Source organism: Bombina bombina, chromosome 1 (genome assembly GCF_027579735.1).
Source record: "Bombina bombina isolate aBomBom1 chromosome 1, aBomBom1.pri, whole genome shotgun sequence".
Taxonomy (NCBI): Eukaryota; Metazoa; Chordata; class Amphibia; order Anura; family Bombinatoridae; genus Bombina; species Bombina bombina.
This window is the reverse complement of record NC_069499.1, coordinates 1,184,656,262-1,184,672,319: the sequence shown is the minus strand read 5'-3', so window position 1 is coordinate 1,184,672,319 and position 16,058 is coordinate 1,184,656,262. Positions and strand designations below refer to the sequence as shown.

At 36.4% G+C, this 16,058-nt stretch overlaps 1 protein-coding gene across 1 annotated transcript in view; it reads right to left on the bottom strand.

Moving 5' to 3' along the window:
* Positions 1 to 16,058, bottom strand: part of PLCD3 (phospholipase C delta 3) — a 319,734-nt gene that overhangs the window by 173,666 nt on the left and 130,010 nt on the right. The window contains exon 5 of the mRNA XM_053699833.1: positions 1,002 to 1,227. Within this exon, the coding sequence (XP_053555808.1) occupies positions 1,002 to 1,227 (226 nt within the window). The remainder of the gene's footprint in view (positions 1 to 1,001; positions 1,228 to 16,058) is intronic.

Below are 16,058 nucleotides of genomic sequence, written 5' to 3'. Positions count from 1 at the left end.
GAACCGAATTTCCGAATTAAAATACTGCTGAATTACCGAATAAATCCGAATTACTTCGGATTTATTCGGTAAATTCGGATGGCCATGGATTACCATGGATTACACTAGTATTGTACAGTATAAGTCTAATCCCACCTTACCACTTACACTTACACTTACCGAAATTCCGAACCGAACCGAATCGAACCAAATCCAGCCGAATTTAGTACATAATACTAGTCTAATCCCACCTAACACTTACCGAAATTCCGAATTTCCGAACGGAACCGAACTGAATCGAACCGAATCCAGCCGAATTTATTCGAATCCGAATGAATCCGAAACAAAACCGAACCGAATTTATTCGAATCCGAATGAATCCGAAACAAATCCGAACCGAATCGATTCAAATTTTTCCGAATTCGAATCGCTCCGAACCGAAATTCAAAAAAATCCGAATCGATCTGAACCGAATTTTTTCGCCATGCACATGTCTAGCTACAACCAAAGAGCAGTTATTCATTAACCCATTTTACACACACGCACCAGAGAATAACCTCTTTGTGCCACACACATACACCAGTGGTTTTACTCTTTCTGCCAAACAGTGAAGTGATTTAGCTTGCACTGCATAAGGTCTCAACATGAGGGATAGGCAAGGTCTGATTTGGATGGTGGAGACTCATAGTGGTGTGCCAGGCTGTGGGCTACTTATATGTCCCTAGGAGTGACATAAATAAAAGATACATTTAATTTAAAAAGATGAATAATACATATTGCAAGTGGAAATGGTTCCAAGCAGGAGCAGCAAAATTATATGCAGCCAAGTTGCTACCCACACATATGGATGATATATAAAATGTTGCTCCAACAATAGTTACTGACAGACCATCTAGCGTTTGTGTGCATTTGTATATGTGTGTGCATGTGTGTACACATGCGTGTTTATGTGTTTGCACATGCGTGCATGCATGCTTGTGACCGGACCTTCATAGACAGTTTCATTTGTGTAAGTTTCATACCTGTCTCATTCAGTTCATACTTCTGGATGATTTTCCGTGCTCTCTCCAGAGTGGCCTCTTCTCCCTGGTGCTGCAGGAATTCCTGTAGTTCCTCAGCAGACAACACTCTGTCCTCTCCTGAGTATATGTGAAAGATCTCCTCAAGCTCTGGTCGGTGCATAAGCTGAGTGCAGAATTCCTCAATCTCACAATCCTCCAGTGTGTCTGTGTTAGATTTGTCACATTTCTAGGGAAGGATAAAGATAGCAATGAGTCCATTTAGCAACAGATCCAAAACGGTCCTTAATTAGATTTAACCAACAAAGGGCCAGATTATGTATTGAGCGCAAAATATCGCTTATGCTAAAGCGATATTTGCACTCAACTGAGTAATACCGGTGCACGCTAATGTGCGCTGGTATTACAAGTTAGGTGCAATGTGAATGAGACCTCGTGTTCGCATTTTACAGAAGCATTGCGCTCACGAGAGGTCACATATTAACACATAAATATATATGTATATAAGCATATACATAAATATTTACTGGGAACACACAGTGCCGTTTTTTTCTAACACCACACACCCGCCAATCTTTAACCCCTTAAAAATGCCTAGTGTAGTATTTTTTAAGAAAAAAATATTCTATTTTTTTTTTCAGAAAAAAATAAAAGACCCTCTATCTTGGGGGCATTTGTGGCACTTTTAGAAAATTAACCAGAGATCTGATCTGAGTGCTAATAACTACAGCAAGCTTGCAGTAGCGATAACTAGACACTTGTAATGGCCGGTTATTTATCGCGGGGCCAATAAATTAGTGTTCCTCTTGTAATATAGCCCAAACTGTATATATTAAATATGCAGATCAAATATTACCCCCCCCCCCCAAAAAAAAAGGGCATAATAACACATAATTCATCATTCAATAATGGAGAAAAACAGCAAATACATTCACAAAATGTATTTGTGTAGTCTCACCGGTAGCTATAATCTGTTATATTACTAAATACAGTACATGTGCTTGAAAGTGGATAGTAAATAATATACCCCACAAGGCTTGCATGCAAATATAGGTATAGCCTTCATATAGTATGTGTATTTAAATATTAATAATAATCATAAATATTGGAAATAATTCAGCCAAATAAGACCTTTTTTACTTTAAACAGCAACTGCTCCCTTTTTTATTGAGCAAAGATAATTACAATAAACATACAAGTTATCAAGGAGCGTCATAGACTTATGTAACCAAAGCACATTGTTTAAAATAAATAAAGAATATTATGTATATATATATACTATATACAGTATACAGTATATAGTATATAGTATACAGTATACAGTATATAGTATATAGTATATAGTATACAGTATACAGTATATAGTATATAGTATACAGTATACAGTATATAGTATATAGTATACAGTATACAGTATACAGTATATAGTATATAGTATACAGTATACAGTATATAGTATATAGTATACAGTATACAGTATACAGTATATAGTATACAGTATATAGTATATAGTATACAGTATACAGTATATAGTATATAGTATATAGTATACAGTATACAGTATATAGTATATAGTATACAGTATACAGTATATAGTATACAGTATACAGTATACAGTATATAGTATATAGTATACAGTATATAGTATATAGTATATAGTATACAGTATACAGTATATAGTATATAGTATACAGTATACAGTATACAGTATATAGTATATAGTATACAGTATACAGTATACAGTATATAGTATACAGTATACAGTATATAGTATATAGTATACAGTATACAGTATATAGTATACAGTATACAGTATATAGTATACAGTATACAGTATATAGTATACAGTATACAGTATATAGTATACAGTATACAGTATACAGTATATAGTATATAGTATACAGTATACAGTATACAGTATATAGTATATAGTATACAGTATACAGTATATAGTATACAGTATATAGTATATAGTATATAGTATACAGTATACAGTATACAGTATATAGTATATAGTATACAGTATACAGTATACAGTATATAGTATATAGTATACAGTATATAGTATATAGTATATAGTATATAGTATACAGTATATAGTATATAGTATATAGTATATAGTATACAGTATACAGTATATAGTATATAGTATATAGTATACAGTATATAGTATATAGTATACAGTATACAGTATACAGTATACAGTATATAGTATATAGTATACAGTATACAGTATATAGTATATAGTATACAGTATACAGTATACAGTATATAGTATATAGTATACAGTATACAGTATATAGTATATAGTATACAGTATATAGTATACAGTATATAGTATATAGTATACAGTATACAGTATATAGTATATAGTATACAGTATACAGTATATAGTATACAGTATATAGTATATAGTATACAGTATACAGTATACAGTATATAGTATACAGTATACAGTATACAGTATACAGTATATAGTATATAGTATACAGTATACAGTATACAGTATATAGTATACAGTATACAGTATATAGTATACAGTATACAGTATATAGTATATAGTATACAGTATACAGTATATAGTATATAGTATACAGTATACAGTATATAGTATACAGTATACAGTATACAGTATACAGTATATAGTATACAGTATACAGTATACTGTATATAGTATATAGTATACAGTATACAGTATATAGTATACAGTATACAGTATATAGTATACAGTATATAGTATACAGTATACAGTATACAGTATATAGTATATAGTATACAGTATACAGTATACAGTATAAAGTATACAGTATACAGTATATAGTATACAGTATACAGTATACAGTATACAGTATATAGTATATAGTATACAGTATACAGTATACAGTATATAGTATATAGTATACAGTATACAGTATATAGTATATAGTATATAGTATACAGTATACAGTATATAGTATACAGTATACAGTATATAGTATACAGTATACAGTATACAGTATATAGTATATAGTATATAGTATACAGTATACAGTATATAGTATATAGTATACAGTATACAGTATACAGTATATAGTATACAGTATACAGTATATAGTATATAGTATACAGTATACAGTATACAGTATATAGTATATAGTATACAGTATACAGTATATAGTATATAGTATATAGTATATAGTATACAGTATACAGTATACAGTATACAGTATATAGTATATAGTATACAGTATACAGTATACAGTATATAGTATATAGTATACAGTATACAGTATATAGTATATATATATATATATATATATATATATATATATATATATATATATATATATATATATATATATATATAATGGGTGGATTTAACAAGCAGCGGATGCTGCAATCTACCCCCGAAGTTTCCGGCTCGCTGGAAACATAAGTTAAGAAGCAGCGGTCGTAAGATACGATCGGGATGATTGACACCCCCTGCTAGAGGCTGATCAGCCACGAATGTGCAGGAGGCGGCATTGCACAAGCATTTCACAAGTCCGTAGAAAAAAAAACTGAAGTAAATGCATCATTTTAAAATGAAAGCCTCTGTAAATAGTGATTCACAGTTTCTCAACACTACAAAAAATAATCGATGCAGAGAGTGGCAGGGAGGGGGGAGGGGGGAATAGGAAGGAGGGAGAGGTGAGTCCTAGAGTGGAGGGGGGAATAGGAAGGAGGGAGAGGTGAGTCCTAGAGTGGAGGGGGGAATAGGAAGGAGGGAGAGGTGAGTCCTAGAGTGGAGGGGGGAATAGGAAGGAGGGAGAGGTGAGTCCTAGAGTGGAGGGGGGAATAGGAAGGAGGGAGAGGTGAGTCCTAGAGTGGAGGGGGGAATAGGAAGGAGGGAGAGGTGAGTCCTAGAGTGGAGGGGGGAATAGAGGGTAGGGGAAACAGTCTTGGAGGAGGAGGTGGGGTAATGAGGGGAGAAGGTCAGCTACACTACAGAAAACAAGTTTTTTTTATTTATTTATTAAATAAAAAGGAAAATTATAGAAAACTGGGTATGGGCAGACAGCAGTCAGGACCTAAGATGACAGAAATTAGTTTGAGGGGGAGGGTTAGAGAGCTTTTTGGGAGGGATCAGGGAAATGGGAAGGTAAGGGGGTAATCATACACTGAAGAAAATAATAACTAAAAAAAAAAGTCTAAAACTGCATATGGCAGACTGTCTGTCAGTACCTAAGATGGGGGTGACCAGTGGGGGGTGAGGGAGGAAAGAGAGCTGTTTGGGAGGGATCAAGTACGGATCAGGGGGTGGGAAGGTAATGTCTACACTAAAGCTAAAATTAACCTTACAAGCTACCTGATTAACCCCTTCACTGCTGGGAATAATACAAGTGTGGTGCACAGCTGCAATTAGCGGCCTTCTAATTAATTAATCCAAAAAGCAATGGCAAAGCCATATATGTCTGCTATTTCTGAACAAAAGAGATCCCAGAGAAGCTTTTACAACCATCTGTGGCATGATTGCACAAGTGGTATGTAAATAATTTTGTAAAAAAGTTAACAATTTTTTTTATTTGATCGCATTTGGATGTGAAATGGTGGCATAAAATATACCAAAATGGGCCTAGATCAATACTTTGGGTTGTCTATTAAAAAAATGCCCGTCCTTAAGGGGTTAAAAATGCATGTATCTTTGTCCAGAGTTCTAAAAATATTTGTACCAGCCCTGTTTATTGTTTATAAATTCAAAGCAGAAGGGGAACACAAGTATTAATATTTTATTACTTCAGCAAAATGTTTATGTCTTGTGTAGTGCCTTGTAATCATGTTTGTACAAGGACTTATTGGCTTGTGTTATTATCAGAAAATTGGAACAAGGTAAATCCTATTTTATATACTATAATACATAAAATAAACTGCTGTATACTATACTGTATACATGAGAAAGTGATTGGTAATTCTATTTTAAAACAGAAAAAAAATCTGTAAACTCACATATAACTGAAAATTATTAGAAAAAACATGAATGTATATGCGATTGCATTGCATTATTAGTAAATAGAATTATATATTGATGACTGATACAATTAACATGTTTTTATCTGAATATATTTGTCTTTTAAATCAGAAAGCTTGTTTCAACAGTAAAAGGGACATCTTGCATCTGTAATATAAAAGTAGAAATAATGTACCTATAATAATATATATATATAAAGATATAGATAGAGACAGACAGATGGACAGAGATAGATAATGGATAGTTATAGACAGAAGATGATAGATAGATAGATAGATAGATAGATAGATAGATAGATAGATAGATAGATACTAGATAGATACTATATAGATACTATATAGATAGATAGATAGATAGATAGATAGATAGATAGATAGATAGATAGATAGATAGATAGATACTAGATAGATATATGGTAAAATAAAATGCATTATTTTTGTGTACAAAAATTTGGTTTGTCCTATTGTCCCTATAGACACTGAAAATTACATTCTGTAAACTAGGTCTCATTCAAAATACATACTGTAAATTATCTAAGTTAGATACTAGACAATGATTTCCTTTACAGCTGCCCCTAACTGGCCACAACTAAGGAAGATTAAATAAGCATCCTCACTAGCTTACAATCAGTGTTGCAAAAGTAATAAAGTCACACCTTTAAATGCTTTTTAAACATTAAGGTATAGATTACAAGTGGAGCGCTAATTTATCGCGCGTCCATAACAAAGCCACAAATAATGTTGCAAAACACTGCTGCCTTAGAGTACAATAGCCATGTGCACACTCCTGAGCTCTTATGAGCCTACCTAGCTTTACTCTTCAATAAAAGATACCAAAAGAATGAAGCACATTTGATAATATAAATTTGAAAGTTGTTTAAAATTGCATGCTCTATAGGAATCATTAAAGTTTAATTTTGTCTTTACTGTCCCTTTAATATTACTTGTAGGTCATTTGCAATTCAGCACTTATTTGCTGATATAATATATGTATGTGTGTGTGTATATATATATGTATATATATATATATATATATATATATATATATATATATATATATATATATTACTTTAATTAGAAGGTTGAAATTCTTCTTGTTCTACCAAATCAGACCGTTCTCTCCCCAAAGGTTCAGTATGTTTGTTCCTGCAAGCTAAGCTTTGCATAAGCACCTGGATCAGGCCAATTTGCCTTCAGAAGTTCAGGTATCTGTTTCAAACAGATGTGTCCACCCAATCAGAACAAAATGTTCCCCCAAAATTAGATGCTCCTGTCCAAACACAGGTAATACCTCATTCTTTCATCCAAATTATTCCCACTGCCAAATACTGAGAGAATAGCCAATCAAATCCCCCACCAGTTGCTATGCAACTCCTAGTACTGTTTAACTAATACAATTAAATGCACTCAGTACCGTAACATTCCCCCCCCCGATCTATTTTACTTGCTGGAGTGTATTTAATTACTTACAAAAAGCTCCTTTACCTATATTATGTTATTTGAAACAGCTGCTTTTGCCTGTTTTAAACACAATTTAGCCCAGTGGGGGTGGGGGAGAAGGGTATTAAAATGTTTACATTTGCATACAGAGAGAAGATAAGGATGTGTTTGTGCATATATAGTGAGATAAGTAAAGGGCTCTGCTCTTTCTGCAAGCTTGGCCCACTTAAATGAGATGTGATTTTTATATGCAAAACTACTATGTCATATACAAAAATGAACCCAAAAAAAAACACTCTTCAGTTGGTATAACAAGTCATTGGATAAACATTAAAGAGAAAATCATTTTAAAGTACAGTGCCCTTAAATTCCAAATTATAAAACACTAGGCGATAAGCAGAAGAGGGCAGTCTATTTAAAAAAAACTACAAATTCCCAAAGAACAAATTGCACAAAATAAAAAATGTAAAATTAGAGAAAAAAATAAACAAAGCTATCGAAAATAAAAAATTTAAACCTAAACTAATACCCCAATAAAAAATCCCCCTAAAAATAAAAACACCCCCTAATCTAATAGTAAACTACCAATAGCCCTTAACCAATAGCCCTTAAAGGGATACTAAACCCACATTTTTTCTTTCATGATTCAGATAGAGCATGCAATTTTAAGCAATTTTCTAATTTACTCCTATTATCAATTTTTATTCGTTCTCTTGCTATCTTTTTTTTTTTTAAAAGAAGGCATCTAAGCTAAGGAGCCAGCCAATTTTAGGTTCAGCACGCTGGACAGCACTTGTTTATTTGTACTGTCCAATCAGCAAGCACAACCCAGGTTGTGAACCAAAAATTGTCCGGCTTCTAAACTTACATTCTTGCTTTTCAAATAAAAATAGCACTTGAATTAAGAAATTTGATAATAAATTAGAAAGTTGCTTAAAATTGCATGATCTATTTGAATCATGAAAGTAAAAATTTGGGTTCAGTGTCCCTTTAAAAGGGCTTTTGTAGGGCATTACCCTAAGTTAAACAGCTCTTTTACTTAAACAAATTACCAATTACTCCTAACACTAAAAATAGAAGGTGATGGAGCCGCCTGGAAGAAGACCTTCTCCGTCGGACTTCAGGAACGGTGAGTATCTATTTGGGGCTTAGTCTTAGGATATTTTTTATTTTTGGGGGATTTTTTATTTTTAAGTTTAGGTATTTAATGGGCTGTAAAAGAGCTGATTGGCCTTTTAAGGGCAGTAAAAGAGCTGAATGCCCTTTTAAGGGCAATGCCCATACAATCGCCCCTTTAGGGACAATAGGTAGTTTAGGTTTTTTTAGTGTTAGTTTTTTTTATTTTGGGGTGTTTGGTGGGAGGGGAGTTTTTACTGTTAGGGGGGACTTAGTATTTTTGAAATGTAAAAGAGCTGTTTAACTTAGGGCAATGCCCTACAAAAGGCCCTTTTAAGGGCTATTGGTAGTTTAGTTTAAGGGGTGTTTTTATTTTGTTTTTTTAATATTTATACACCTAGATTACGAGTTTTGCGCTAAACAGGATGCGGAAATAACGCCAAAAAAGTTGCGTTATTTCACTCTCTATATCGCTGCCATTACGAGTTACCGAAAAGCCTCCTTGTGCTTGCGATATGGTGGTGTTAAGCTCAATACCGCACAAAAGCCAAGGGCTGCTTTGACGTGCTCGTGCAAGCTTTCCCCCATATACATCAATGGGGAGATAGTGTTAGAAAAATCTCCGTAACGCAACTCCATTGATGTCTAGGAAAAAAAGTTACGTTTAAACCTAACACCCTAATATAAACCCCAAGTCTAAACAACCCTAATCTGCCACCCCCGACATTATTGACACTAATAAAAGTTATTAACCCCTATTCCGCCGCTCCCGACATCGCCGACACTATAATAAAGTTATTAACCCCTATTGCACCGCTCCCCAACATCGCAGCCACTAAATAAACCTATTAACCCCTTAACCTCCTACCCCCCACATCGCCACTACTAAATAAACCTATTAACCCCTAAACCGCCAGCTCCCCCACATCGCAAAACACTAAATTAAACTATAAACCCCTAAACCTAACACTTCCCCAACTTAAATATAACTATCTTAAAATAAATAAAAACTTACCTGTGAAATAAAAATTAGGTGATGGTAGAAGATGCAAGGAGTAGATCATTGTTGGATCTTAGGGGACAGGCTGGAGTATATTTGTTGATGAGTGAGGACAGGTAGGGGGGGCTTTGTAGGTCAGGATGAGAATTTTGAATTTAATTCGGCTGTGAATGGGGAGCCAGTGAAGGGACTCAGAGGGGTGTAGCAGATACAGAGCGTCGGCCCGTCGGGAGAGGTGGATTAGCCTAGCAGAGGCATTTAGAATGGATTGAAGGGGAAGAGGCGGGAGAGAGGAAGGCCAGTTAGTAGGTTATTACATTAGTCAAGCCGGGAAATTACTAGGGAATGGATTAGTTTCAGCACTCAGAAAAGGACGAATTTTGGAGATATTGCGTAGGTGGTTGCTAGTGGAAGCAGTGATATGGGGCAGTAGTTTGCATGAGAATTGGGGTTGAGGGAGGGTTTTTTGAGGATGTTTGCATGTTTGAAGGAAGAAGGAAATTAACCAGTAGTAAGGGATCGGTTGAATATGTGAGTAAGAGCTGGAGTGAGGGTAGAAGACAGAGAAGGTATTAGATGTGAAGGAATAGGCTCAAGTGGGCAGGTAGTGAGGTGTGAGGAAGATATTAGGGAACTCACTTCATTCTCAGTGTTTGGGGGGAAGGTACTGAAAGTGGTGGATGGGGTGACCGGGGGCGGAGATGGAAGGTTGCAGTCTTGTGGTGGGATGTTATTTCAGATGGTAAGTGTTTTGTTGAAAAAGTAGTCTGCCAAGTCTTGAGCACTAAAGGCAGATGAAGGGGGTGGTGCAGGTGGATAGAGGAGAGTGTTGAAAATGGAGAAGGAATGTTTAGGGTTTGAGGAGTGACAAGATATAAGAGAAGAGAAGTAGTTTTGCTTGGCTAAGTGAAGGGCAGAGGATTAAGAATAAAGAATGAACTTATAGTGTAGGAAATCGGGTTCAGAGTGGGATTTCCTCCAGGAACGTTCGGCAGCACGGGAGCATTTGTGTTGATAGTGTGCTTGCTGAGAGTGCCAGGGTTGGAGCTAATCATGTGGAGTTTTGCTAATTTGTGGAGGAGCAAAAGTGTCGAGTGCAGATGAGAGAGTATTGTTACCAATATCAAGGCAGGATACCGTGAAAGTGTGGGGGAGGCATTTTGAATAAGGTTGGAGAGGATCCACAGTGTGCAGATTTCTACAGGAGCGGGGGCAGGGGGGAGAAATAGGTTTAGCATGTACATTGAGATTATAGGTGAGCAGATGGTGGTCTGAGATGGGAAATTGGTGACAGGTGACATTAGAAAGGGAGCAGAGGTAGGAGAATACCAGATCGATTGAGTGTCCATCACGGTGAGTAGGGAATAGGGTGGATTGTGAGAGACCAAAGGAGTTTGTGAGTGAGAGAAGTTTAGAGGCAGCAGGGGCAGATGGGTTATCAATGGGGATGTTGAAGACCCCTAGGATTAGAGCAGGTATATTTGTAGTAAGAAAGCCAGGCAGCAAAGTTATCAAGGAATTAGGAGGTTGGTCCAGGGGGGCAATAACTGCCACCTTGAGGAAGACCGGGGTGAACAGGCGGATGCAGTGGACTTCAAAGGAGGAGAAGGAGAGAGATGGATTAGGATACAGGTGCTGATAGGAGCAGGAGGGGGATAGTAAGATTCCAACACCCCCACCATGTCTCTCATCTGGCCTAGGTGTGTGGCTAAAATGGAGACTGCCATGCGTGAGCAGCAATGGAAGCAGTGTCAGAGGAAGATATCCAGGTTTCAGTAATTGCTAGAAGATTGAAAGTGTTAAAAACAAACAGGTCATGAACAGTTGTAAGTTTGTTACAGACAGAGCGAGCATTCCAGAGGGCACAAGAAAAGAGAGGGGATAAGCGCTGTGGATTAATGGAAATGAGATTGTTAGGATTGCGTGACCTGGAGTCTGTATTGTAAGAGACTGAGCGAGAGTGTAAAAGTGAGGTGATTGCTGCAGGGCCAGGGTTAGGAGAAAAGTCACCAGCAGCAAGCAGTAGTAGGAGTGTGAGTGACAGAAGGTAAGAGTGAGACTTGTAGGAGCGTGTATGATTAGAGACAGGAGAGTTAGATGGGGAAGTATTTCTAAGGAGGCAGAGTAGTTCATGAGAGGACAGCATAGAGGATAAGAGAAGGGGGGAGGGAGAGATAAGGATAGTGTGGAGATTATTGTTGTTATAAGGGCATGCCGTGAGTTTTAGAAAAATGGCAGACAGAAAGCGCAGAAAAGACATAGAGAGCATTGTGCAGGTGTATAGTTAGTAAGGATTCCCTGTTAGTGGGGTATGCAGTTTCTCCCTCCAGTTCTTAACTCTGTCACTTGTAAGACAGGCCACTTAGAAGCACAGGGCACACATAGCCAAGGCTCAGATAGCCTGTTCTCAGCTGTATATAGCAGTAAAATCAGAGTTGGAATGATTTAATTCAAGGCAGCTGTGTTACAAGTAGACTAGTTAGAAAGACTGGAGTTACACACTTGTAAATTAGGTGGGGGGGGGAGAAACAAACGGCTGGGGGATGCACACATAAATTGTACAAAGGAGCTGGCTGATAAAAAAATATACAGAAAAGTCATAAATTCTGATATTAGAGTAGATGCATAAAAGGGAATTGAAAATACATTAAAGGGACATGGAATGGCAACCAGGGTAGAAAATGCAGAGGAGTAGATGCATACCAGGGAATTGAAAATACATTAAAGGGACGTGGAATTGTACGAATGTTAAGTTAGGGGGGGTTAGGTTTAGGGGTTAATAGTTTAATTTAGTGTTTTGCGATGTGGGGGGGCTGTCGGTTTAGGGGTTAATAGTTTTATTTAGTACTGGCAATGTGGGGGGTCGGAGGTTTAGGGGTTAATAGGTTTATTTAGTATCAGCGATGTGGGAGGCTGGAGGTTTAGGGGATAATAGCTTTATTATACTGTCGGTGATGTCGGGGAGCGGCGGAATAAGGGGTTAATAGCTTTATTATAGTGTTTGTGATGCGGGAGGGTGGCGATTTATGGGTTAATAGGTAGTTTATGGGTGTTAGTGTACTTTGTAACAGTTTAGTTATGAGTTTTGTGAAACATATTTGTTTTGCAAAATCCATAACTACTGCTCTCATATGGCGGTATGGATCGTGTCGGTATAGGCTGTAATTCAAGCATTTTAGCCGGACCGCACAACCTGTAATACGGCGCTATGGAAATCCCACACTCAAACGTCATTTTTTGGAGTACGGAATGGACGTTGCGTTACAGGCTAAAATGCTTGATTTACAGCTATACCGACACGACTCGTAATATGCGTTCCTGGCCATTACGCTGGAATTGCCGTACCGCAACACTTGTAATCTAGCCAATAGTGATTAGGTTTAATTTTTTAATTTTTGATAATTTTGTTTAATTTTTTTCAGCAATTTTAGAGTTTATTATTTTTTGTAATTTTAGATTATTTTTTTGGTAATTTAATGTTAGGGTTTACTTAAGTGTAACTTAGTATTGGGGTTAATTTAGGGGGTATTAGGTTAGGGGGCTTAGTAATTAAATTAGTTATTTGCCTTGTGGGGGTTGGCGGTTTAGGAGTTAATAGGTGAATTAGGTTTATTGTGATGTGGGGGTTTGGCAATTTAGGGGTTAATAGGTTAATTAGGTTTATTGTGATGTGGGGGGTTGGTGTTTTAGGGGTTAATATTTTAATTATGTTATTTGTGGATTAGGGGTTAATTACTTTATTATTTTGCGATGTTGGCGGTTTTCTGTGTTTGTTACTACTTTGTGCGGGAGTTTAGTTTTTTTATGTTATACTTCGTGCGGGCGGTTATGTTTTTTTATTTCTTGTGGGCAGTTACATGTTTTTTGTTGTTTAGTGCGGGCGGTTGCACTTTTTTTTTTTTTTTTTTTTTTTTTTTTTTTAGGCTTCGTTTGCCTACGCTGCATCCAGGTGGATTCTGAAAATGGCAGGGTGGTGAAAGAATGCACCCGGTGGATTCTTTCACCACCCTGCCATTTTCGGAATTCACCGGGATGCAGCGTAAGCGCGCGCAGCCAACATTCTTTTGGCTGTCTCGCGCAGCCAATATTCCTTTGAGGATGTGTGTGCAACTGGCGACACCGACGGACGCCTTACAAACGTGATTATAGTATAAATAGAGAATCTACAGACATCAGCTATATTTCTTAAAAAGCATTCTATTGAAAAAGTAAACAAATTATATGTAAATAAACTTTTCAGCAATATGTAAAATAAAACTCAGAATTTTTTGTTCTCAAAAATGTAATTAAAAACAATAAATAGTACTCTCAAAATATAGATTTGTAAAGTCTGTGACAACTTATTGCTGCCATCAGTTACCTATGCAATAAAACAGCGTGGTTGATACTAAGCAGTTATATAAACAAATTAAGCCTTTGGGACTAGTTGCTATATTTATATGAGTGTGACACAATATACATTAGTTGCAACTAGGGCATTTCTAATAGTGTTGACTAAACAAAGAAGTGCTTTCATTATCATTTTATCATCATCATTATTATTATAATTATTATTGTTATAATAATTATTAATATTTTTATTATAATGTATTTGTAAAGCACCTACACATCGTTGCACTGAAAGAAACAGAAAAGTCAAAATTAAACTTTTGTGTTTCAGACAGAATTTGCAATTTTAAACAACTTTCCAATTTAATTCTGTTATCAAATTTGTTTTGTTTTCTTGGTATTCTTTATTGAAGAGTAAATCTAAATCGGCTCATAGGAGCTCAAGTGGGTCCCAAGTGTCTTTAGTACTCTATAGCAGCAGTGTTTTGCAATATTGCTATATATTGTTCCAAACACTGCTGCTATAGAGTTTTAAAAACACATCAAAGCTCCTGAGGTCCTATAAGCCGAGCTAGATTTACTTTTCAACAATGGATACAAAGATAACAAAGCAAATTTGTCAATAGAAATAACTTGAAAAGGTGTTTAAAATTGCATGTTCTATCTAGACCACAAATGTTTATTCTTGATTTACTGTCCTTTGAAGTTATTAAATTTGCCTACACTCAATAGCCAACAAAACAGGGGGGAAAAACATTGTTAAAAAGCAAGCTACAGTCTTCAGTATTAATTAATCTATACATAATTCTGTACACCAGGGGCCCTATTTGGGGCCCGATCCGATATGCAGCATCGCCCGCAAAAGCCAGTGACGCTGAATTTTGCGCGGGTTTGGTATCCTATATACGGCGTAACCTAGAAGTTACTCTCGTATATTTCTGCCTTCGCCCGTAGTTTTTTGGGCCAAAGGCAGGTATACCAAACCCGCGCAGTTTGGTATCCAATATACAGCGTAAGGACTTACGTGGCGAAAATGGAGAAATCTTACTCCATTTTCACCTCACCACAAAATGCAGCCGTAGTAAGCCTTACGCTGTCTATTGGAGCCCCGTAACTCCCTCAACTACCTGCTAAATAAAACCTAACACCTAACGCATGCGCAATGTCTATCTACCTGTCAACCGCGATCTGCTAAATAAAACCTAACACCTAATGCATGCGCAATGTCTATCTACCTGTCAACAGCGATCCCCCGCCGCAATCCCTAATAAAGTATTTAACCCCTAAACCGCCGTTCCCGGACCCCGCCGCCACCTACATTAAAAGTATAACCCCCTAATGTGATCCCCCTACACCGTCGCCAGCTACATTACATACCCGCTAATGTGAGCCCTTTACACCGCCGCCATCTACATTACCTACCCCCTAAAGTGAGCCCCTACCCCGCCGCCATCTACCTTACCTACCCCCTAAAGTGAGCCCCTACCCCGCCGCCATCTACCTTACCTACCCCCTAAAGTGAGCCCCTACCCCGCCGCCATCTACCTTACCTACCCCCTAAAGTGAGTCCCTACCCCGCCGCCATCTACCTTACCTACCCCCTAAAGTGAGCCCCTACCCCGCCGCCATCTACCTTACCTACCCCCTAAAGTGAGCTCCTACCCCGCCGCCATCTATTTTAAAAATATTAACCCCTAATTTAATCCCCCTACACCGCCGCCACCTATATTAAACACATTAAACCCTAATCTAATCCCCCTACACTGCCGCCAGCTATATTAACTATATTAACCCTAATTATATTAGGGTTAATATAGTTATTATATTATATATATTAACTATATTAACCCTAATTATATTAGGGTTAATATAGTTAATATCGTTATTATATTATATATATTAACTATATTAACCCTAATTATATTAGGGTTAATATAGTTAATATCGTTATTATATTATATATATATTAAGTATAATAACCCTATCTAACTCTAACATCCCTAACTAAATTCTTATTAAAATAAATCTAATTAATATTAATATTATTAATTAAAATATTCCTATTTAAATCTAAATACTTACCTATAAAATAAACCCTAAGATAGCTACAATGTAATTAATAATTGCATTGTAGCTATTTTAGGGTTTATATTTATTTTACAGGTAACTTGGTATTTATTTTAACTAGG